Source organism: Chiloscyllium punctatum, chromosome 27 (assembly GCF_047496795.1).
Source record: "Chiloscyllium punctatum isolate Juve2018m chromosome 27, sChiPun1.3, whole genome shotgun sequence".
In the NCBI taxonomy this organism is placed as follows: Eukaryota; Metazoa; Chordata; class Chondrichthyes; order Orectolobiformes; family Hemiscylliidae; genus Chiloscyllium; species Chiloscyllium punctatum.
Genome location: NC_092765.1, coordinates 48,552,017 through 48,577,557, shown reverse-complemented (window position 1 = coordinate 48,577,557; position 25,541 = coordinate 48,552,017). Strand labels below are relative to the sequence as shown.

Genomic DNA, 25,541 nt, shown 5'->3' with positions numbered 1-25,541 from the left:
CTCTGTTTGAAAAATGCATAGTCGTTTTAACTGTCAGAGTAGGTCTGAATTGTGAATTTTTCAGATGCGAGGAACACTTTGTATTCAATTAATCACTGCAACTGTTAATAATAATTTAACTAAAAACCAGCTGCCAAAAGCAAAGAACAGCTATCAGACCCTTGCACTTAAACTATCCACATCCCTGATATTCATTTTAAATTTGCTTTCCTTGACTCACACGGAAATTAAAATGAAAGGATTTTTAAATTCATTTTACACTTGATGATTACTTCCTAAGCTCAAATAAATCTGATTCTGCTCCGTACTCCGATATTCCAATTGCTGTAAAATATTTTTGTTGTGACAGTGACCAAATTTAATATCATTTTGAAGAAGTCATAACAGACTCAGACATTAATTCTGTTTCTCTCTCCACAGATGCTGACAGACTTATTGAGTCTCTCCAGCTTCCTCTGCGTTTGTTCCATATTTTAAGCACCTGCAGCATTTTACTTTTATTAATATTATTCTGATGACAGAGATGTGCTAATTCAGCATGTAGCCTTGGTTGGTTTTGGGATCAGATCAAGGATTTACTAATTCAGAGTAAAATACAGTGACTTTGGAGTACTGAAGACCAATAATGGATTAGTTTAGTTTTCACATGCTACAAAACAGTCAGAGCTCACTTATTATAGAGACGGTTGCATAGTGATAACGTCACTCCATTAGTAATCAAGAGGCGCAAGCTAATACTGTTAGAGTACCGGTTCAAATTCACCACAACAGTTAGTGAAATTTGAATTCAATTAATACAATGTGGAATTGAAAGTTAGTCTATAATTATCGATATCATATCACATCAACAATTATTGTAAAAACCCATCTGGTTCATATATGTTATTTAGGGATTTAAGTCTTCCATCATTAGCCAGTCTGGCCTATTTGTGACTCCAGATCCATAGCAGTGTGGTTATCTTTTAACTGACCTCTGGAATGACCTAGCAAGCAACTCAATTCAAGAGCAAATGTGTATGGGCAACAGATGTTGGCCTTGACCATCTAACCCACATCCCAAGAAAAGAATTCATTTTAAAAACAGCAGCCCAAGGATAAACATCAGCAATATGAGATCCTACTTAAAAGTGGTCAATATATTTAGACAATAGACCAGTAATTCTATGCTGGCAAAATGACTAGAGCATAAAGTTGACTTTTCCCCTGTAGCCCTTGCAGCCCCTGCCTACTCCCAAACATCCATTCTGGCTGGCGTGGCTCACAGTCATTTAAAGGCAGTGAGGTCAGGGCAGTGGGCGCCACATAGACAGAGCAGGGTGGAAGGGAAATGCAAGCATACTTAGGATAAGGCCTCCAATGGACACTGGAGGCTTGACAAAAAGGTGCCAACCCCCATCCAGTCATCAAGGAGCCTGGGCATTAGTTGTCGACCTCCCCACTGTGGGTAAACTTCCAGATGCAGAGGAAGGAAACTTTTAAGTGACCATTAGTTTGGTATTTAAGGGCCTGAAGTGGATCACAAATGAGTGGACCAACTATCACCACCCTTACCACTGACATGATGCACAAACTACAACCCACCATCTCTCCACCCACAGACTAGTAGGGTCTGTAAAAATTAGAGCATCCTTTCTGAATGAAAAGAGACATAAAACACTGGATATTTTACAGTGCAGAAAGTGACATTTGGCCCACTGTACCTGTGCTCACAAATACCAATCTATCCCTAATGCAACAGATGTTTCAAATATCATCTACATAAAACTTCAAGGCTACTTTCATAGTTACTGGAAATGACTGTCTCACTCTGCTCTGAAGCTGTAGCTGTGGTTGCAGAATGTGGCATTTTTATGTAAGGATATCTGAAATGAAGTAGAAATGTCTGACATACTGCTTCTTGTTGAGGTTGAGGTTCAGGTATGAAAAACATTTCCTGAACACCCTGATGAGATGTGACCAACTTCTCGGAGAGTTTTCAAATTCTTCCTCCACCAACTTCTTCCAACAGATTGTCCTTTTCTCTGTGTGACCTGTGCTCACTTTCTCTGACATGCTATAATCCATTCAGGATGTACTGTTACCAGGTACAAGCACTTTGCACAGGGTCCTTGAAGTCAGCATAAAGTCTTTTAGCACCTGCTTTACTAATCCCTGTGGACATCAGCAATTTTAATTAACTGTACAAACCAATGACTTTGACAAATTCAGCAATGGCAAACCAAAATCAATCAACAATAAAGCTGAAAGTAGTTAACAGCTCCTTTCAATGACAGGGTAGTGGGGATCTTCTTGCTAGTGAACTTGCTTCAGTTCATTTAAGGCAATGTGTAAGCTGCAGTATTGAGTTCCAGTTGGTAGCACTGGCATGAAAGGAACATTGGGCCTGACTGACACAACAGTATGCCGATTGCATATTCCAGTGCATGCCTCCTGTGCCCACGTTAACGTCCTATTCAGAATGTCATCTGTCCTGGCCCACATTATTCAAGAACCAAAATGCCACCTGTAATGCCCAAATTATCAGCAACACAATATCAAATTTTGACATCTTGCTCTAGACTCCAGAGATATGAGGTCATGAAGTTTCTTTACACCCTGATGCTCTAGTGCTGGGGGGCATGAATTTAAGGGGAGAGGGAGAAAGTTCAAAGGAGTTTGAGGGCGGAACAGTGGTTAGCGCTGCTGCCTCACAGCACCAGGGACCTGGGTTTGATTCCTGCCTTGGGTAACTGTCTGTGAAGTTTGCACATTCTCCCTGTGTCTGCGTGGGTTTCCTCTGGGTACTCTGGTTTCCTCCCACAATTCAAAGATGTGCAGGTCAGGTGAATTGGCCGTGGTAAATTTTCCATGGTGTTAGGTGCATTAGTCAGGGGTAAATGTGGGGGTAATGGGTCTGAGTGGGTCACTCTTCGGAGGGTCAGTGCAGACTTATTGGGCCAAATGGTCTGTTTCCACACTGTATGGAATCTAATCTAATTTAATAAGATGTGAGAAGCAAGTATTTTACACAGATAGTGGAAGGAATCTAGAACGCACTGCCATAGTGATGGTTGAGTCAGATACAATAAAGGCATTTAAGGGACTTCTAGTTCAGCACATGAATATGCAAGGGATGGAAGGATATGGACCAAGGGCAGGCAGATAGGATTAGTTTCATTTGGCATCATGTTCAGCACAACCTCGTGGGTCAAAGGGCCCATTCCTGTGCTGTACTGTTCTATGTTCTATTTATGGAACAAATATTTGTTGGGACAAGGATCCCTTTGATCACTGTAAGGAGATGTAACCTCAAACTACACTTATCCAGATCAGTTAAAAGAATAATAGAAAAGAGTCTTGTAAACAATTGTGTAAGTAATGTGAAAGGATTTTTTTGTTGGTTGAAGAGGCACAAAACTGTGCAAGACTGAAATGAACTGGAGAAGGATGGTCAAAAAGAGGCTGTGAAAAATTTACAGGGTATGGTGGAAATATAAATGGGTTTTTGCATCAGTATACACACTTGAAGATAATGTTCAACCATTAACCATTAATGATAATATTAAGAATAAAACTGGTAATATTACCATAGAAGAGTTATATTTTTTCAATAGAATTAAGAATTTGAAAATTGATCGAACAACTGGGCAATCGATAGTCCAATCTTCATGGAGGATAGGTGGTGCTGAGGAAGATTTTTTGAATAGTTATTGCATTCTGGGTCATTACCTTAAATTGGAATTAATTTAATGCAGTCATTGTCTTTGAAAAAGTCAAGAGGATTCAGGCTCATTACTTTGATACCATCAGAAGGAAAATGCTTGAGGAAATCACTTGGAATGCACACGGTGTTGGTATAGGTAAATGAACATTTTAGGGACATTCAACATCGCTTCAGAAAAATGACATTTAAACCATCATTGAATTCCTCATCATCAACATCATGAAGGTGGTGGGGAGGTTGTCCATGTAAAATCTGGGGCAAAAGAACATGTCAGAATCTGGATATACGTCCTGACTCCACTATCTACAAACCAGGAGCTGTTGCATATTCCACCTTTCTAGATGGTCACAGCTGCAAAACACTCAAATTATTTAACTCTACGGACAAAGCAGACTGCTGATTAATATCTTATTTATCTTTCTATAAGTGGTAGTAGTGAGTACCATCTCAGGATGCATTGCAGAAACCCACTTAGGTTTCTTCGACAGTATCTTCAAAACTTGTGACGTCTCCAAACAAGAGGAGCAAACATGCAAACTTCTATCCACATGCCATTCCAACTTGGAACTACATTGCCTTGTTGCTGGGTCAAAAGTTAGAAATTCCCTTCCTAATAGCACTGTGGGTGCTAAACCACACCAATTGCAGCAGTTCAAGAAAACGTTCACCTCTTCTTAAATGTAATTAGGGATGGACAAAGAAATGCTATTCCTGCCAATGAAGCAAACAATACATGAATGTGTTTTTTTTAAAAAGGGTTGGTAATTTTGAAAGGATATATTGCAGAGTTAATTCAATTTAAACTGTGAAGAGGTTATGGTTTACCTCTATATTTCCTCTCAGGCAAGAAAATATTTCTATCAGTATCATTTCAAAGTTTAAAAAAAATTACTAATAGTGAACAAATATATTTCTTCTATTTTATTTTGTTGCTAAAATATCACTGCCAGATGCCTCCTGCATAAATAATCTACATGGAGAGTTTAGCTTGCCTGATACTTCCAGTCTCCAATAACATGTTCTAAGTCAGTAACATGCATCATTCACAGGAGGTCATATCTTACCATGTCAGTACTCTGCATAGCAGTCTGCATATTAGTCTTGGTGGCAACATTTATCTGCATTACTCTCTGCTGGGTGAAGGTGAGTGGTAACTTCCAGTTACCTTGAAAGTGCAGCCCATTTTTTCTACCATAAAGTTTCAAATGCGAACTCAATTGAGATTGTCATCCTGAAAATGCAGGCCTCCCGAAACAAGTGAACCTTAGAAATGTCAAGCCATTATGAATTATTCTGAAGGACAGTAATAGAAATCTCATCTAAAATGAATCAGATGTTGCAATTGAATGCTGAGGAATTTTCAACCAGTGGAATTAGAAAAGAGAAAATAAACATTTCAGATATAAAAGGATAACTAACCAATGAAGTTGACATATCAGATATGATATCCAATTAATTGCAGGCTAAACAAAACAAAGTCTGTTTCATTACAGAAGAAGCAAAATGTCAATACCTACCCAGCTCTCTGCTTTTTGGACTTATCTGAAATTCCATCTCGGGACATGAGTTTGTTGAATACTATGATCCCAATGAGCATATTTACCTTGTGCAGGAAAACAGAGAGTTAGCAAGGACTCGATTAATTTTGTAGTCAGTTCTAATCAATCAACAAACTTTACATCTGTTTCATCATGAAAGCTACATTTTCTCTGAGGAACCAATCATGCACATTCACGTAGACTATATATATATTTTTAAAAAGCCCTGGTTTGGACTGTTCATAAATTAGAGAAATATTTTAGTGTGTGTCTGAGAATTCTCAGTGTGTAACACATTGTGGGAATTAAGGCTGAGCTTGATAAGTGGCTGTTTGAGAGTTCTCAAAGATGGTGTTGATATGAAATTGATGGCTATTGATCAACTACCTATAATTGAATTGACTAGACCAGAATATTTGTCCTCAGATCAATTCTAAAAATCAGTCACTTTTAAAAGATCCTAATGGAAATACAAAGATTTTCTTTGGTTGTTTTACACAGAAACATCCTAAGTAACTGCTAGTCAGTCATTCGCAATTTGTAACCTCTTCTTCTTGAACATGATAATGGTTTTTCTTGGAAATTTGGAGCACAAAAAATATTTTGGCATTTGTTTAAAATTAGCTAGAAATTGTGTTTGAAGTAAAATATAATCATTGATGTATAAATGAATAAATTACAAACAAATTCAGAAAAGCTAACAGCCAATAAAGATAAGGAGATGGAATTGCAAAATTACCATGGCTTCCAAAATATGGTCGACATAAATGCAAGTTTCTTTGTCTGATTCCTATGATTTCTGAATGCATCAAGGTAAAGCTATCAAATATAGTTAGCATTTGTTCTGATCGTACAGTTCATGTTACGTGCTGCATTAAAAAGTAAAATTTACCAATACAATAATTGCTGCTGGTCCAACAAATGCATAAAGGAGGCCTCCTTCCAAAGACAACCAACAGCTGTAAGTGAATGAAAAACAGTTGTTTTCAGAGAGATGTACTTGTCATTGGTAAATAAATACATGGCGTTTCGTAAAACTACCAAGAGAGATATGGCAGATGTGGTTTGACTCCAGCTTTCTTTTTTCCCTCTCCGTTAGACAGTATTGTTTTCTACTTTGTGCATCTGCTCTTCTCCAATCCCCTTGAAATAATGGCTAACTTGCAATGTACCTACCTAATCTCTTGCTGTAACATCATGATAATTTTCTTGAGTTCCTGATATAAGAACACCCAGATCTCTCTGAACATTCATATTCTGCTTTTCTATTCTCACTATTAAAGGGAATGACCTACACTTCTCCAATTATCAACTTGCTGTTCACTTCTGTATGTATATAAGCGTTGTTCTTGATATGTCTATATCTCCTTACAGTTCTTTGGATCCTAGATTTGCATAATCAACAGTTTTAGGTACATCACTCTCAGTCTTTTTCTCATTAATGTGAAGGTGGTAACTTGGAGCGGAAATAGCTGATGCCTCCCATCCCCCCTAGCATTGATCCCTGTTTCACTGCAATAGTTGCATCCTGCCAAATTGGAAATGCTTAATTATGTCCCAACTCTCTGTTTATGTCGATTAAACAATCTTCCATCCAGTTAATGTATTACTCCCATCTCTGTAAGCTTTTATCTTGTGTACTAATCTTTTATATGGCACTTATCCAATATCATTTGCAAATTAAAGTGCATTTACAGATACCTATTTATCCATCCTACCAGTAACATTCCCAAGATATTCTAATTAATTAATGAAACATGATTTCCCTTTGGTTAAATCATATTGATTCTGTCTGATTATACATCGATTTTCTAAGTGCATTGTTAACATTTGCTTAACAACAACATTATATTGCAGCATTTTATGAACATTTGTTGTCAGGCTCCGAGTAAGCCTTGAAAATTCTGTCCACTATGTTTGTTCTGAGGGAAGTAACCTTTCTTCAGTCACGAAGAAGGGTTTACACGTGAAGTGTTGACTTCTCTGCCTCCTGATGCTGCCTGGCTTGCTGTGTTCTATTTTGGATTCCAGAATCTGCAGGTTTTTTTTGTCTCTGTTCTGAGGGAAGGTCATTGATCTGGAACTTTAACGGTGTTTCGCTTTCCACAGACGTTGCCTGTTCTGATCAGTTTTTTTCTAGCATTTTTTGTATTTATTTAAGGTTTTCAGCAACTGCAGCATTTTGCTTTTGTATTCCCTATCTTTGTAGATATCTCTTTTAGAACATGAGGCTGCAGAATACTGGATTCTGGGGATTTATCAGACTTTAGTTTCTTTTGTTTCCCTAATACTTTTTCTCTTCTGATGTTAATTATTTTAAGTTGTTCACTAAAATTTATGTTACTGTTCTGAAAAGAGGCACAACATAGCTGTTCATAGTCTATTTCTTCATTCCTTATGATAATTTATCTTGCCTCAAAGGGATCAATATTGATTTAGCTACTCTCACTTTTATAAATCTGTAATAGCTCTTACAATCTGTTTTTCATATTCCTGATTACTTTATTTGCATATTATTTTGATCACTTTTGAGCAATGTTTTGGTCACCCTTTCTTCTAAAACTCTGACAAATCTCAGGTTTATGATTATACTTTGCAACATTATATGGCTTAATCTAATTACTAACTTTAATTTCTCTAGTAAGCCACAGATAGACCTTTCTCATTGAGTTTTTAATTATTTAATTCAACATTTGGAACTGTTTCTTTAAACTCTCCTCCTGTTACTTTGCTACAATATCCTTTAGTCTACGATCCAATTAACCCCAGTCAGCCCTACCCTGATACTTAGACAAACTGGCTTAAGTGTTTGATTCACGTGTACAACTGAACTATGCTACTCTCAAACTTCAATCTTAAATGATATTTCACAGTTTTCCTGGAGGATATTTTACTACAAAATTAAGCATGAATCATTGTGCAATACTAGATCTGAAGTAAGTAGTTCCACAACATATTGTGTCAAGAAATGTCACAAAAGCATTCTATAAACTCATCTTTGAGACTGCCTTGCTAATTTGCTTTATCCAGTCTGAATAAATCATAAAGACAGCCACAAATATCATGCTGTGACTCTTGCAAAAGTTATTCACATGATATGGGCGTCACTGACTGAGCCAACATTTATTGAACGAAGCAGTTGTGAGCCATTTCTTAAACTGCTGCAATTGTTGGGATGCAGGTACATCCAAGCACTGTGTAGGATTTCGTTTCATTGACAATAAAGGAACAGTGATAAGGTTCCGAGTCAGGACGATATGTGGCTTGGAGAGTAACTTGCAAATGGTGGTGGTCCTATGTATTTACTGCTTTTATGTTTTTAGTTAGTAGAGATTGCAGATTTGGAGGTTGCTGTTGAAGAAGCCTTAATATGTTGCTCCAGTGCATCTTGCAGATAGTCCACATTGCTGTGGCTGTGGCTGTGTATTGTTGGTGAAGGAGTGAATAGTGAAGGTAGTGAACGTAGTTCTGGATGGTATCCATCAATGAACCAATGCAGTCCTTGGGGTGGAGGGGCATCCTCTGTTAAGAATGGAGTTTGAGGATTTTGACTCAGCAACAATGAAATAATGGTATTGTAGATCTAAGTCAGGATGTGGAGTGGCTTGGAGGGGAACTTGTCAGTGGCAGTGTTCCCATGTATCTGCTCTTATTCTGCTAGGTGTTGGAGGGCAGAGTTTGGAAAGTGATGTCAGAATAGCCTTAATGAAATACTATGTGCTTCATGGAGATGGTGGACACTGCTGTTGCTATATATCAGAGATGATAAGAGTAAAGACTGAAATTGTGGATGAGGTACCAGTCAAACAGACTGCTTTGTCCTGGATGGTATCAAACTTCTTGAATGTGTTGGAGTTGCACTCATCCAAGCAAGTGGAGAGAATCCCATCATGTTCCTGATGCTACTGACTTGAACATTACAAATGGAGAACAGGCAATGGGGAAAAGGAGGTGAGTTAGTCATTGCAAAATTTCAAGCCTCTGATCTACTCTTTTAGCCATTGTATTTATACTACTGGTCCAGTTCAGTTTCTGGTCAATGGTAATACACATTTATAGTGGAGAAGTCAGCAAAGATAATGCCATTGAATGACAAAGGTTTTTTTTTTATCAGATTCACTCTTGTTGGAGATGGACATGGTTTAGTGGTGTGAATGTTATTTGTTTATTATCCCAAGCATGGATGTCATAAGGTTTTGCTACATTTGATCATGGACTGTTTTAGTTTCTGAGGTATCACAAAAGGTGCTGAACGTTATGCTGTCATCAGCGAACATCCTCACTCTTGATTTTATGATGGAGGATGTTCGCTGATGACAGCATAATGTTCAGCATTGATGAAGCAGCTGAAAATGTCTGGCCAAGGATGTTTCCCTGAGAAACTCATGTTGAGGTGTCCTTGAGGTAATTTGGTGTCCCCCTCCCCCCAGCCATCTTTGCATGTTGGGATATTTGTGGAGTAGCACCATTAGTTAGTAGCTGCCCTGCCAATTGCCTTGGAAATGGCAGACAAGGGAAGATTGTGGGCAGGTACCTGGAGGTCTGGCTGGCTGGAGTGGTGCAGATGTGAATGTTATCTTTCTTCTGAACCAGCAGAGAAGGTCATTAACCAGACTATCCCAGTCTGGTCTAAGGACTTGTCCAAGCCAATACAATCTTAGCTGTATATGAAAATGCATATTAGATTGCCTGCTCCACTCTGCCAACATAAGTACAACCATTTCTCTCTAGTACCACACACTCACTTTATCTTTGGTACTGTATCTGCCTCCCACCAAATCTCAAGTATGCCCTTGACATATTGGGCTGGCAACCCTTAATCTAAAGTTATCCTGTTTGACTACGGACTCCTGAAATAATAACAAACTTGCTGGCTTTGTGCCTGTTATAGAACTCAGGACAAGACAGCAGTACTGTGAGCCTGGTATCTCTGGCTGAAGGGACAGGTATAAAATGATAAGTCCAAGAAGGGGATGCTATGAGCATCTAGATAGGTTCAGATTGAGTGAGTGCTATGACAGCAAGCAAACGAGCTGGAGATGCAGTCTCTATTTGAACTGTGTGCATGTCCCTGAACTTCTGGGGCTTTCTTCCTGCAGAATTAAAATGATAGGTGCCACTGTGCCCTGAAGTGCAGCACTGAAGTATAGAAGTGCCCTGTAAGTGGATTGAATGTGTACCATGATGGATCTTACAGGTGGTCACATGTTGAATGTAAATGTCTACGGATGTGGTGTCCATCTGGTGGTCTGTACTGAAGATGTTGGTGCCTGTATTCAACATGGGGGTCCTTTGAAACAAGTGGTGAGAAGAATACACCAGATACCGACATCAAGAACTATCAACATCTGGTTTGCTTGTGACGGGTGGTAGGATTGGAAGCTGACATTAATAAGATGAGATTTGCAGTTCATAAAGTCCTTTAGTTCATTAAAAAACAATTAACCCCTTTAATTGACAATTTGCCACTGCTTACTGAGTATCTTGCTTTGCCGCATGAAACTTAGTTAAAAGATACAGTAAGTTGCTCTAAATATTGAGATTGGCTTTACCTTCATGTGCAATTCTGTCAAATTCCCGACTGTAGACCACATTGTTCAGACCCCAGTAAGATTCCTCTATGTCAGGTTGTTCACATTAAGGGGTTGATAAGAAGGATTTAAAGTTTGACAGTTATTTTTTGCTGTTGTTGTTTCTGGTGTCCAGATCAATGCCAGTTGGGAAAGGTGGTAGCATAGCATAATGCCCCTGGAGTAGTAATTCAAACGCCCACACTAAACTTCTGGGGTCATGGGTTTGAATCCCACCATGGTAAGTGGCAAAATGTGAATTCAACAAATTTTCCGAGTAAAAAAGCTAGTCTAAAGGTGACAGTGTAACAAACTGTTAATTGTTGTAAAACCCATCTGGTTCACCAATGTCCTTTAGGAAAAGAAATCTGCTACTTTTACATGATCTGGCCTACACATAGTTGTCAATCACCTTGCTGTCGATGTGGAGTTAACTAATGATACATAGACAATAAATGCTGGCCTAGCCAGCAAAGCCCACATCCCATGAGAAATTTTTTAAAAGTCCTTTCTTTAGATTTTGTAGCAGTTTGATACAACTCGCTAGTTAAGAGTCAACCATATTTCTGTAGTCTAGAGTCCCATGTAGACGAGACCTGGTATGGATAGCAAGTTGTTTTCTCTGTAACACGTTCATTAACCAGGTGTGTTGGGGCATTTTTAGGATGGCAACCTATAAGGGCGGGTATACCACAGTGCTGGGCCACATTATTTTCAATATAAGTTAATGCCTTGGATAAGGTAAGTGAATATACTGTAGCCAAGTTTGTGGATGACTTAAATATAGGTGAGAAGGCAAGCGTTGAGGATGACACAAAAGTCTGCAGAACAATATGGACAAGATAAATAAGTGAGCCAAAATTTGGCTGATGGAATATAATTTGGGGAAATGTGAGGTTATACACTTTGGCAGGAAGAGTAGAGGAGCTGAACATTATTTAAATGATGAAACAAAGCTACAGAACTGAGGGATTTGAGAGTCCTCATCATATTCACAAAAAGCTAGCACCCAATATCGAGACAGAGAAGCAAATCATATGGTGATTTCAATAGGAGTGGAGTATAAAGTAGTGAGGTATGCTGAAATAGTCAGACCACAACAGGAATATTCTGAACAGCTTTGTCCCCCCTTATCTAATGAGTGATATGTTCACATTGAAGGCAGTCCACAGAAGGTTCATTAGGATGATACCAGATATGGAGAGGCTGTCTTATTAGGATAGATTGAGTAGGTTTGGCTTGTACTCTTGGAACATAGACAAATGAGATGCTGCCTTATTGAAACTTTCAAGGTGCTTAAACGTATCGACAAGGGAGATGTGGCTTCCCCTTGTGGGATAGTCCAGGACGAGAGGACGTAATCGCAGACTAAGGGGTTGCTCATTCTTTGAATGTAAATTTGTGGATTTCTTTTACCTCAGAGGCTGTTGAGGCTGGGTCATTAAGTATATTTTAAGCTTGAGGTACACAGATTTTTGATTAGTAAGTGAATCAAAGGTAATGGGAAAAAGACAGGAAAATGAGGTTTAGGATTATCAGATCAGCCTTGATTCCATTGAGTGTTGGTGCAGACCTGACGGGCTGCTCCTATATCTTACATTCTTATGGTTTACAACAATTGACAATGGTTACACGGTCATCATTAGGCCAAATGTTTAATTCCAGATTTTTATTTAGTTCAAATTCCACTGTTTGTCATGGTGGGATTCAAATCTGCGTGCCCATATTTAGAGATTCACAGATATTTACAACAAAGATACCATTCTGACGATCTCATTTTCCAGCTTTTGGCCCATAACCCTGGAGACTATAGCAACACAAGTGAACATCTAAATACTGCTTAAATATTGAGTTTCTGACCCAATCACACTTCCATGCAGTGAGCTCCAGACTCCCACCAGCCTCTGAGTGAAAAGAAAAGTTTCCCTCAACTCTTCTCTTAGCCTTCAAAATACTTTTAATTAATCTGTTCAGGCATGCTATGACACATCTCTGGAGCAGACGAGATTTGAATCTGGGCCTCTTGGCTATAGAGGTACACTGCACAACTATAGCCATTCTTCTTAGATTTCTATTACTTACCTGTAATCTACAACACCTGGTCACTGACCTTCCACTATTGGAGAAAGTGTCTTTCTATCAATCGATCAATACACCTCAATCTTTTAAGCACCTTTGGTGAATGGTTCAGAGTCAAATTCCCATTCACCTCAGACCACCAAAAAATATGATAAAGAAGTATCTTAAAATACTTCTTCAGTCTAAAATCTTCTTCAGTCTCTTTTCAATCATTTTTCTTGTTCATTGGTTGATCTTAGTGAACAATAGGTTATTCAGCAGTGAAGATGCCTAAAATTATCAATAATAATAAAGGTTGTTCTTTAAAATGTTGTACCTTTGAAACTACACATAATTAAGTGCTTTTTTTTGTGAACATTGATAAAGTCTCTCTTTGTAATTAAGTCGGAGAATTTTAACAAGATTTGGGAATGATAAATGACCAGCAAGGATATCTGATAGGAGTTCAGCAAAAGTAAGTGAGTGTTTTTATTTTCTAAAATGCACATTTCCTCGATAAAGAAGGTAATTTGCCACTATTGATCTTTCTTTAAAAAAACTGTAAAGAAATATATCAACTTGTTAGTATCTCTTTGATTTCTTTCTACCTCTAGTAATCAGCAACAATGAACATGCTATCATTAACCCAGAGTGCTTCAATGATTTTTCATTTCAGGGCTGTGCGTTAATTGAGGTCTTCGCGCTGTTATACCCAGTAATTTCTCCACAGAAGGTATGATCACTAAATCAGGTCATTTTGCCTTGAGAAGACAATACTTCATTGGAATGCTCCTTTCACAGTGAGTGCAATGAATTGACAGCACATATTTCTAAACCTCAGGAAGTAATAAAATAACTTTAAATGTCTCCAGCTGAAGGTATTTTGTTAAGAGATGCATTGTGCCAAACAATAATGTTGTAGATTGGTCACAAATAAATAAGTGCTCTTTCTACAATGGCAACTGATTATTGGAGTAAATGACAATAATTCTTTACAATTAAGATATCTTAATGAAACCCAGGAAAGGCTTCCAAGTAAGCTTCACCTCAAAACAAAATCTCATCTCTGAGCGTTTTCTAAGTTTTCCTTAAAAAAGATGCCAATGACAAAACAACCCCCATGAAACATACAACAAGAAGGCTGCATCTCTGGGGGCTTCAACTGGTAAACACTGAACTAAGGAGTTCTACTGGGGAGAAAAGTCACTTTCAAAATGGATGAATGAGGCACTCGCATTTTCAAAGTGGTAGCAGATGAGAGAACATCACTACAGGCATTCCAAATTACTCAAATCATCAGACACACTGGAGACTTCAATTTTCAAAGGAGTCCCAGTCAGGTTAAACGTTATTCCTGTATTCTATTTTTGACTCTAATTAGTGTGATACTCTATAAATTGCAATGATTTCTTTTCATGCTCATACACTGTTACCTCTGGTGACCCCAAAAGTAAATCCATGGCCCACATCTGTTTCTCATCTTTGTACTGCCCCTCAGACACATCACTTGACGGCATAACATTGGTTTTTACATGTACCCTGGCACAACCTAGGAAGGTCTCCTTCAACCCCTGCATTGTTGCTAAATTATCAATATGCTTTTCCAACATCCAGTATTGGGAGAGCAGAGACTTCCTTCAATTAAAAATTTGAAAAAGATTTGAACCCATTATTTGTGGACCCCACTCCAAATTTCTTTTCCCCAGCTACCTGCTTTGTCTCTCTACCTAGCAATGTTTTGAGATTAAGCCAGTCTGTCTTCAATCTTTTTGTCATACTTTATTCTGAAATGTAAATCCAACTTCACATCCACACCATCACGAAAATCATTTTGATCCAGCTCCACTGCAATCACTTGATTTTGCCTATCTCAGCTAAACTGCTGCTAAATTTTCATTTATCCCTTCAGTACCTATAGACTCAATTATTCTGACACAGTTCTGGATAATTTCTCATTTTCTACCCTGCATAAATTTGAGATCATCTAAAACTCTGCTGCACACAACTTAATTCAATGTTTTCTTCCTTATCACTCCTGTGCTCCATGACCTGCACTGGCTCTCAGTCAAACAACTTCATGATTAATTCTAAACATCTCATCATTGATTTCAAATCCCTCTGAGACCCTTCCTATCATTGTAAACTCCTCCACCACAAATCACTCTGAGATATCTAGACTTCTCCAAATCTAGTATCTTGTGAAACACTTTGCTAATTGTTGCACTATTAGTGTAAATGCCTTCAAATAATTAAGTTTAAAAATCTTGAGTAGCCTCCCTATTGCTCTCTGCCACTTTATTTTGCTTTCTTCCTTTAAGACTCTCCTTGAAACATTCCTCTTTGATTAAGGTTTTGGTCATTTAGTCATAATTTCATTTTGTGGTAAGTGTCATACTTACCGCAACTTATATCTCTTCTGGGGTAGAAGTGACCTGTACAAGAAGGAAGGATTGCACCTAAATTGGAAGGGGACTAATATACTGGCAGGGAAATTTGCTAGAGCTGCTTGGGAGGATTTAAACTAGTAAGGTGGGACCCAGGGAGATAGTGAGGAAAGAGATCAATCTGAGACTGGTACAGTTGAGAACAAAAGCAAGTTAAACAGTTAGGGTGGGAAGGGACAAGGGAGGACCAATAAATTAAACTGCATTTATTTCAATGCAAGGGGCCTAACAAGGAAGGCAGATGAACTCAGGGCATGGTTAGGAACATGGGACTGGGATATCATAGCAATTACAGAAACATGGCTCAGGGATGGGCAGGACTGTCAGCTTAATGTTCCAGGATACAAATGCCACAGGAAGGATAGAAAAGGAGGCAAGAGAGGAGGGGGAGTGGAATTTTTGATAATGGGTTGGCATTACAGCTATTTGGGTGGAACTGAGAAATAAGAAAGGGATTGTATTATAGACCCCTTAATAGTCAGAGGGAAATTGAGAGGGCGGCACGGTGGCACAGTGGTTAGCACTGCTGCCTCACAGCGCCAGAGACCCGGATTCAATTCCCGACTCAGGTGACTGACTGTGTGGAGTTTGCACATTCTCCCTGTGTCTGTGTGGGTTTCCTCCGGGTGCTCTGGTTTCCTCCCACAGTCCAAAGATGTGTAGGTCAGGTGAATTGGCCATGCTAAATTGCCCGTAGTGTTAGGTAAAGGGGTAAATGTAGGGGAATGGGTGGGTTGCGTTTTGGCGGGTCGGTGTGGACTTGTTGGGCCGAAGGGCCTGTTTCCACACTGTAAGTAATCTAATCTAATCAAACTTGTAAGGAGATCTCAGCTATCTGTAAGAATAATCGGGTGGTTATGGTAGGGGATTTTAACTTTCCAAACATAGACTGGGACTGCCATAGCGTTAAGGGTTTAGATGGAGAGGAATTTGTACAAGACAATTTTCTGATTCAGTATGTGGATGTACCCACCAGAGAAGGTGCAAAACTTGACCTACTCTTGGGAAATAAGGCAGGGCAGGTTACTGAGGTGTCAGTAGGGGAGCAATTTGGGGCCAGCGACCATAACTCTATTAGATTTTAAATAATGATGGAAAAGGATAGACCAGATCTAAAAGTTGAAGTTCTAAATTGGAGAAAGGCCAATTTTGAAGGCATTAGGCAAGAACGTTCGAAAACTGATTGGGGGAAGATGTTCACAGGTAAAAGGACGGCTGGAAAATGGGAAGTCTTCAGAAATGAGATAACGAGAATCCAGAGAAAGTATATTCCTGTCAGGGTGAAAGGAAAGGCTGGTAGGTATAGGGAATGCTGGATGACTAAAGAAATTGAGGGTTTGGTTAAGAAAAAGAAGGAAGCATATGTAAGGTATAGACAGGATAGATCGAGTGAATCCTTAGAAGAATATAAAGGAAGTAGGAATATACTTAAGAGGGAAATCAGGAGGGTAAAAAGGGGACATAACATAGCTTTGGCAAATAGAATTAAGGAGAATCCAAAGAGTTTTTACAAATACATTAAGGACAAAAGGGTAACTAGGGAGAGAATAGGGCCCCTCAAAGATTAGCAAGGCGGCCTTTGTGTGGAGCCGCAGAAAATGGGGGAGATACTAAATGAATATTTTGCATCAGTATTTACTGTGGAAAAGGATATGGAAGATATAGAATGTAGGGAAATAGATGGTGACATCTTGAAAAATGTCCACATTACTGAAGAATAAGTGCTGGATGTCTTGAAACGGTTAAAGGTGGATAAATCCCCAGGACCTGATCAGGTGTACCCTCGAGCTCTGTGGGAAGCGAGAGAAGTGATTGCTGGGCCTCTTGCTGAGATATTTGTATCATCGATAGTCACAGGTGAGGTGCCGGAAGACTGGAGATTGCCTAACGTGGTGCCACTGTTTAAGAAGGGTGGTAAGGACAAGCCAGGGAACTACAGACCAGTGAGTCTGACGTTGGTGGTGGGCAAGTTGTTGGAGGGAATCCTGAGGGACAGGATGTATATGTATTTGGAAAGGCAAGGACTGATTAGGGATAGTCAACATGGCTTTGTGCGTGGGAAATCATGTCTCACAAACTTGACTGAGTTTTTTTTAGGAAGTAACAAAGAGGATTGATGAGGGCAGAGCAGTAGATGTGATCTACATGGACTTCAGTAAAGCGTTTGACAAGGTTCCCCATGGGAGGCTGATTAGCAAGGTTAGATCTCACGGAATACAGGGAGAACTCACCATTTGGATACAGAACTGGCTCAAAGGTAGAAGACAGAGGGTGGTGGTGGAGGGTAGTTTTTCAGACTGGAAGCTTGTGACCAGTGGAGTGCCACAAGGATCAGTGCTGGATCCTCTACTTTTTGTCATTTACATGAATGATTTGGATGCGAGCATAAGAGGTACAGTTAGTAAGTTTGCAGATGACACCAAAATTATACACTTAATGGTAAGGTCCAAGGGAATGTTGCTGAACAAAGAAACCTTGGAGTGCAGGTTCATAGCTCCTTTAAAGTGGAGTCGCAGGTAGATAGGATAGTGAAGAAGGTGTTTGATATGCTTTCCTTTATTGGTCAGAGTATTGAGTACAGGAGTTGGGAGGTCATGTTGCAACTGTATAGGACATTGATTAGGCCACTGTTGGAATATAACGTGCAATTCTGGTCTCCTTCCTATCAGAAAGATGTGAAACTTGAAAGGGTTTAGAAAAGATTTACAAGGATGTTGCCAGGGTTGGAAGATTTGAGCTATGGGGAGAGGCTGAACAGGCTGGGGCTGTTTTCCCTGGAGTGTTGGAGGTTGAGGGGTGACCTTATAGAGGTTTACAAAATTATGAGGGGCATGGATAGGGTAAATAGGCAAAGTCTTTTCCCTGGGGTCGGAGAGTCCAGAACTAGAGGGGATAGGTTTAGGGTGAGAGGGGAAAAATATAAAAAAGACCCACGGGGCAACATTTTCACACAGAGGGTGGTATGTGTATGGAATGAGCTGCCAGAGGAAGTGGTGGAGACTGGTACAATTGCAACATTTAAGTGGCATTTGGATGGGTATATGAATAGGAAGGTTTCAGAGGCTTATGGGCCGGGTGCTAGCAGGTGGGACGAAATTGGGTTGGGATATCTGGTCAGAATGGACGGGTTGGACTGAAGGGTCTGTTTCCATGCTGTACAAGTCTATGACTCTATTTTGTTTTTTCATACTCCTCTGAAGAGCCTTGAGGCTATTCATTATACAAATGCAAGATGTTGTTGTACATTGGGAACTGAAACATTTTTCTATCTTGCTATGTCTCTTTATTAGTTATTTTGTGCATATTATCATTCAAAAGCATTTTTTGAGAAGATCAGGTTAGTCTCTTAGTTGAAACTGTGAGCTTGATCACTACAGAATGTGGTACACAATCCCCGAATGAACAAAGGATTTGGTCTGTTGTCCTAAATAGATCTCGAGGCTATTTCTTGCATAGTTTAATCCATTACATACTTATGAAGATATATTTTTTATTTTTGTTTCAAGGATGGTGAATGGTGGTTCATTTGGAGTGCTGAACAGAATCCTGGATTTTTTTAACACTAAAAGGACACTGGATATTTGAAAACAATACTTCTTGGAAATCACATGATTTAAGCTAACTGCTTGGCCTTCTATCTGGAAGTTACACATCTGGGCTTATGGATTTCTTTAAGTATTGTTTGGAATTCAATTGAATTAGAGAAGCTTCCCACTCATCCTTCAAATTTGAGAGAAAACGCTTTCAGAGAGTCCATTGTGTCACCTCAAAAGCTAATGTAGTTGTTCTGAAAAGTCTTTAAAATCTTGACATATCCTCAATGAACTACATTTAAAGGTCATATAAGTTACAACTGCGTGTTTAATGATACCTATCTACATGTGCCAAGATGCTGACTGAAAACCAGCTTTCATACCTTATGCTTTAGCCCATCAAGATCGAGCACTTATTGGCCAATTGTGGTTTTCAAAATTAATCCCTGCATAGGAAGCTCTTTTTTTCATTTATGTGTGAATCTGTGTTGAATTAATCAAAAGGGTAACATTTATGCATTCAATTTGTGTCAATCAGTTTTATATCTTGACTAAATAAATTTGGTTTTCACACAAGTGGGGCGGAATGGTGGTGGCTTGGTGGTTAACACTGCTGCCTCACAGCACCAGGGTCCCAGGTTCGATTCCAGCCTCGAGTGACTGTCTGTGTGTAGTTTGCACATTCTCCCCGTGTCTGCGTGGGTTTCCTTCGGGTGTTCCGGTTTCCTCCCACAGTCCAAAGATGTGCAGGTTAGATGAATTGGCCATGCTAAATTGCCCATAGTGTTAGGTACATTGGTCAGAGGGAAATGGGTCTGGGTGGGTTGCTCTTCGGAGGGTCGTTGTGGACTTGTTGGGCCGAAGGGCCTGTTTCCACACTGTAGGGAATCTAATCTAATAAATTAGATCTCATTTTCATTATTAATGAGATACGGTTGATGGATTTTTCACTCCAAATCTAATAAAGTATGTAACTGTCATTTCAGTAACCGGGTAAAGCATTTAAGTTCACATTGCAAGTAGTGACAGTACAGGGAGTAAAGAGACAATTCAATTTTTCAACCTCAATTCTAACAACATTGCTTCCTTTCACAGAGGGATGTCATTTGCATGTCTGACATTATTATCTTGATGTTATCTGGAGTATCTGGTGAGAAAGCTCTCATATCACTACAATTCTGTTAACTAGTAAGTTAGTAAGACCTAAAGAAAGAATTAAGAAGAGTCAGGAAGAGACGTGAGAAATCTTTGGTGGATAGGATCAAAAAATAATCCTTAGGCTTTCTATCGTTACATGAGGAATAAAACAATGACGAGAATAAGATTAGGGCCAATCAAAGAAAGTAGTGAGAAGTTGTGTGTGGAGTCAGAGGAAGTGCTAAATTAATAATTTTCATCAGTATTAACACTAGAAAAAGGCAATGTTGTCGAGGAGAATACTAAGATACAGGCTACTAGACTAGATAGGATTGAGGTTCACAAGGAGGAGAACACAAGGAATTGTTAGCAATTCTGGAAAGTGTAATAATAGATAAGTCCCCGAGGCTGGATGGGACTTATCCTAGGATTCTCTGGGAAGACCATAAGACATAGGAGTGGAATTAAGGCCATTCGGCCCATCGAGTCCACTCCGCCATTCAATCATGGCTGATGCGCATTTCAGCTCCACTTACCAGCGTTCTCCCCGTAGCCCTTAATTCCTCTAGACAACAAGAATCTATCAATCTCGGCCTTGAAGACATTTAGCGTCCCGGCTTCCACTGCACTCCGTGGCAATGAATTCCACAGGCCCACCACTCTCTGGCTGAAGAAATGTCTCCGCATTTCTGTTCTGAAATGACCCCCTCTAATTCTAAGGCTGTGTCCACGGGTCCTAGTCTCCTCACCTAACGGAAACAATTTCCTAGCATCCACCTTTTCCAAGCCATGTATTATTTTGTACGTCTCTATTAAGTCTCCCCTTAATCTTCTAAACTTCAACGAATACAATCCCAGTATCCTCAGTCGTTCCTCATATGCTAGACCTGTCATTCCAGGGATCATCCGTGTGAATCTCCGCTGGACACGTTCCAGTGCCAGTATGTCCTTCCTGAGGTGTGGGGACCAAAACTGGACACAGTACTCCAAATGGGGCCGAACCAGAGCTTTATAAAGTCTTAGTAGTACATCTCTGCTTTTATATTCCAACCCTCTTGAGATAAGAGACAACATTGCATTTGCTTTCTTAATCACAGACTCAACCTGCATGTTTACCTTTAGAGAATCCTCGACTAGCACTCCCATATCCCTTTGTGCTTTGGCTTTATTAATTTTCTCACCATTTAGAAAGTAGTCCATGCTTTTATTCTTTTTGCCAAAGTGCAAGACCTCGCACTTGCTCACGTTAAATTCCATCAGCCATTTCCTGGACCACTCTCCCAACCTGTCTAGATCCTTCTGTAGCCTCCCCACTTCCTCAGTACTACCTGCCTGTCCACCTAACTTCGTATCATCGGCAAACTTTGCTAGAATGCCCCCGGTTCCCTCATCCAAATCATTAATATATAATGCGAACAGCTGTGGCCCCAGCACCGAACCCTGCGGGACACCGCTCGTCACCGGCTGCCATTCTGAAAAAGAACCTTTTATCCCAACTCTCTGCCTTCTGTTAGACAGCCAATCCTCAATCCATCCCAGCAGCTCACCTCGAACACCATGGGCCCTCACCTTGCTCAGCAGCCTCCCGTGTGGCACCTTATCAAAGGCCTTTTGAAAGTCTAGATAGACCACATCGACTGGGTTTCCCTGGTCTAACCTACTTGTTACCTCTTCAAAAAATTCCAACAGGTTTGTCAGGCATGACCTCCCTTTACTAAATCCATGTTGACTTGTTCTAATCCGACCCTGCTCTTCCAAGAATTTAGAAACCTCATCCTTAATGATGGATTCTAGAATTTTACCAACAACCGAGGTTAAGCTGATTGGCCTATAATTTTCCATCTTTTGCCTTGATCCTTTCTTGAACAAGGGGGTTACAACAGCTATCTTCCAATCATCCGGGACCTTTCCTGACTCCAGTGACTCTTGAAAGATCTCAACCAATGCCTCTGCTATTTCCTCAGCCACCTCTCTCAGAACTCTAGGGTGTATCCCATCGGGGCCAGGAGATTTATCAATTTTAAGACTTTTTAACTTTTCTAGCACTATCTCTTTCGTAATGGCAACCATACTCAACTCAGCCCCGTGACACCCTTTAATTTTTGGGATATTACTCATGTCTTCCACTGTGAAAACTGACGCAAAGTACTTATTAAGTTCTCCTGCTATTTCCTTATCTCCCATCACTAGGCTTCCTGCATCAGTTTGAAGTGGCCCAATGTCTACTTTTGCCTGTCGTTTGTTTCTTATGTACTGAAAGAAACTTTTACTATTATTTCTAATATTACTGGGAAGGCAGGGACGAGACTACCAAGCCTTTGGCTTTGATCTTTATGTGGTCATTGTCTACAGGAATAATGCCAGAAGACTGAAGGATAGCAAATGTTCAAGAAGGGGAGTGGAGACAACCCTGGTAATTATAGACCAGTGAGTCTTTCTTTGGTGGTGGGTAAAGTGTTGGATAAGGTTATAAGAGATCGGATTTATAATCATCTAGAGAGGAATAATTTGATTAGGGATAGTCAACACGGGTTTTGTGAAGCGTAGGTCATGCCTCACAAACCTAATTGAGAAGGTAACTAAAGAGATGGATGACGGTAAAGCGGTTGATGTGGTGTACATGGATTTCAATAAGGTTTTTGATAAAGTTCCCCATGGTAAGCTATTGCACAAAATACAGAAGCATGGGATTGAGGGTGATTTGACAGTTTGGATCTGAAATTGGCTAGCTGAAAGACGATAAAGGGTGGTGGTTGATGGGAAATGTTCATACTGGAGTTCAGTTACTAATGGTGTACTGCAAGGATCTGATTTGGGTCCACTGCTGTTTGCCATTTTTATAAACGTCCTGGAGGAGGGCAAAGAAAGATGGGTTAGTAAATTTGTGGATGACACGAAGGTCGAGAGTTTTGGATTTTGCAGAAGGATGTTGTAGGTTACAGAGGGATATAGATAAGCTGCAGAGCTAGGCTGAGAGGTGGCAAATGGAGTTTAATGTGGGAAACTGTGAGGCGATTCACTTTGGAAGGAGTAACAGGAATGCAGAGTACTGGGCTAATGGTAAGATTCTTGGTAGTGTAGATGAGCAGAGAGATCTCGGTGTCCATGTACACAGATCCCTGAAAGTTGCCACCCAGGTTCATAGGGTTGTTACTAGGCATACGGTATGTTAGGTTTCATTGGTAGAGGGATTGAGTTTCGGAAACATGAGGTCATGCTGCAGCTGTACAAAACCCTTTGGCTGCACTTGGAGTATTGTGTACAGTTCTGGTCACCACATTACAGGACGGATGTGGAAGCTTTGGAAGGGGTTCAGAGGAGATTTACTAGGACATTGCCTGGTCTTACAAGGAAAGATTCAGGGACTTGAGGCTGCTTTTGTTGGAGAGAAGAAGGTTGAGAGGTGACTTAATTGAGACGAATAAGATAATCAGATAAGGTGGACAGTGAGAGCCTTTTTTCTCTGACGGTGATGGCTAACATGAGAGGGCATATCTTTAAATTGAGGGGTGATAGATATTGGACAGATGTCAGATGTAATTTCTTTACTCAGAGTAGATTAGGTTCCCTAAAATGTGGAAACAGGCCTTTCGGCCCAACAAGTCCATACCAACCCTCCGAAGAGCAACCCATCCAGACCTATTCCTTTAACTAATGCACCTAACACTACGGGCAATTTAGATTAGATTACTTACAGTGTGGAAACAGGCCCTTCGGCCCAACAAGTCCACACCGACCCGCTGAAGCGTATACCACCCAGACCCATACTCCTACATTTACCCCTTCACCTAACACTACGGAAAATTTAGCAATTCACCTAACCTGCACATTTTTGGATTGTGGGAGGAAACCGGAGCAATTTAGCATGGTCAATTCATCTAACCTGCACATCTTTGGACTGTGGGAGAAAACTCAAGCACCTGGAGGAAACACACGCAAACACAGGGAAAATGTGCAAACTCCACACAGACAGTTGAAAGTAGTAAGGGTGTGGAATGCATTGCCTAACAGTAGTAGACTCACCAACTTTAAGGGCATTTAAATGGTCATTGGCTGGTTATATGGATGAAAATGGAATTGTGTAGGGTAGATGGGCTTCAGACTGGTTTCATAATGTTTGATGTAATGTTGTATGTTCTATATTCTATGTAGTAAGGAGGCTAAAGTTAGAGGTAGAGAACACAGACTAATTAAAAGCTGAAGACCACTGGCTTCTTATGCTGCAAATACTGTTTTTTAAATAGCTTAGCTCTCAGCTTCTAGTAACTATGGGAATAACTGGCACAAGTAAACAAAGTAAAACAACTCCAGTTGAAAAAATTACAAAATCAACATTTGAATTGACCCTATGATATTAGACTGACAATATTATGTACAGTAGTCATTGCATTGCATCCTTTGTAATTTCAATCATTTTCTTAATAAAACAAATCACTATCGGATTTTGAGATTGTAGCTGGTATCTCTGAGCTGCCTGACCACATTTAGTAGCTTAGAAGACCTAAGCAGTGTGTTATATTTCACTTAACTTGTTCGGAAGAAGTGACCTCAGTGATGTGTTGGAATAAATAGTGTAATGGGAAGTCCTGGATTATGGAGCTGTATCAAAGTAACTTTGCAAGGAGCACTTTTCTATGCATACTCACTAATTAGCTGTTCCGTATCCTTTAGCTTTTGTAAACCCAACAGAAATGGCCACAATCAGTGCGGGTAAACCTGAGGAGTAATAAAGCAAACATTTTTGAAAGACAGGTCTTCTAGTCCATGTGATTGTATTGTGTTTGAATACCACTGATAGCTGAATAACTTGTGCACAATTTTACAGTTCCGTTCCAGAACAGAAAAAAAGGACGTTTACTTTTTATTGTGACAAAATGAATTTTAATTCTCACAAGTGAAAACTAATGAAATTCCTAACAATGACCTGCCATATCCTTGACCAGATAGCATATATACTGTCATATCATTACATGATTAGCAATAAGAAAGCAAGTTAATACAAAAGATCTGATCTTGCAGATCTCATACATCATCTGAATCCCTTGAGTTAGTAAATCACATTCAATCTCACTGGGCCAATCTGATATATCTGATCCTACTATTTGAAGCAGCTGTATGTAATTCAATTAACATGTGATTCATCTCCAATTTGATTGGGTGATGGAGTTATATTAGTCCTTTGTAAAAATGGAATGATATTTAATAGCAAAGAAAGACAATCATAACATTAGATACCTCACCTATCAACACAGTTAATATTCATTGATTAAAGTAACCCAGAATGTTACATTTGGCATTGTTCAACAAAATAACTGCTGCACAAATATGTCAGCAAGGACAATTTGGAAACTAGATAAAGAATAATTATCCAGAACAAGATATGACCCATTCCAAGATAAAGGTCAGTTGCTCAGACACAATAGTAAAACAAAAACAGCATTAAACAGTTAAAATTAAATAAAGTTTATCAGTAACTTCATCAAACTTGCAGGTATGCTGTTGTACAGATACACAATTAAAACATTGCCAAAAAGACAAGAAGTTGAAGCCTTTTTTTT

General features: G+C 39.6%; 1 protein-coding gene across 9 annotated transcripts in view; it reads right to left on the bottom strand.

Moving 5' to 3' along the window:
• The window catches only part of adgrb2 (adhesion G protein-coupled receptor B2), a 758,374-nt gene that overhangs the window by 105,517 nt on the left and 627,316 nt on the right, over positions 1-25,541 (bottom strand). For all 9 annotated transcript variants that reach the window (XM_072548607.1, XM_072548608.1, XM_072548609.1 and 6 more), the window contains 3 exons: positions 24,630-24,699; positions 6,134-6,200; positions 5,221-5,306 (listed from right to left, as the gene is read on the bottom strand). In XM_072548607.1, coding sequence (XP_072404708.1) covers positions 5,221-5,306; positions 6,134-6,200; positions 24,630-24,699 — 223 coding nt within the window. The remainder of the gene's footprint in view (positions 1-5,220; positions 5,307-6,133; positions 6,201-24,629; positions 24,700-25,541) is intronic.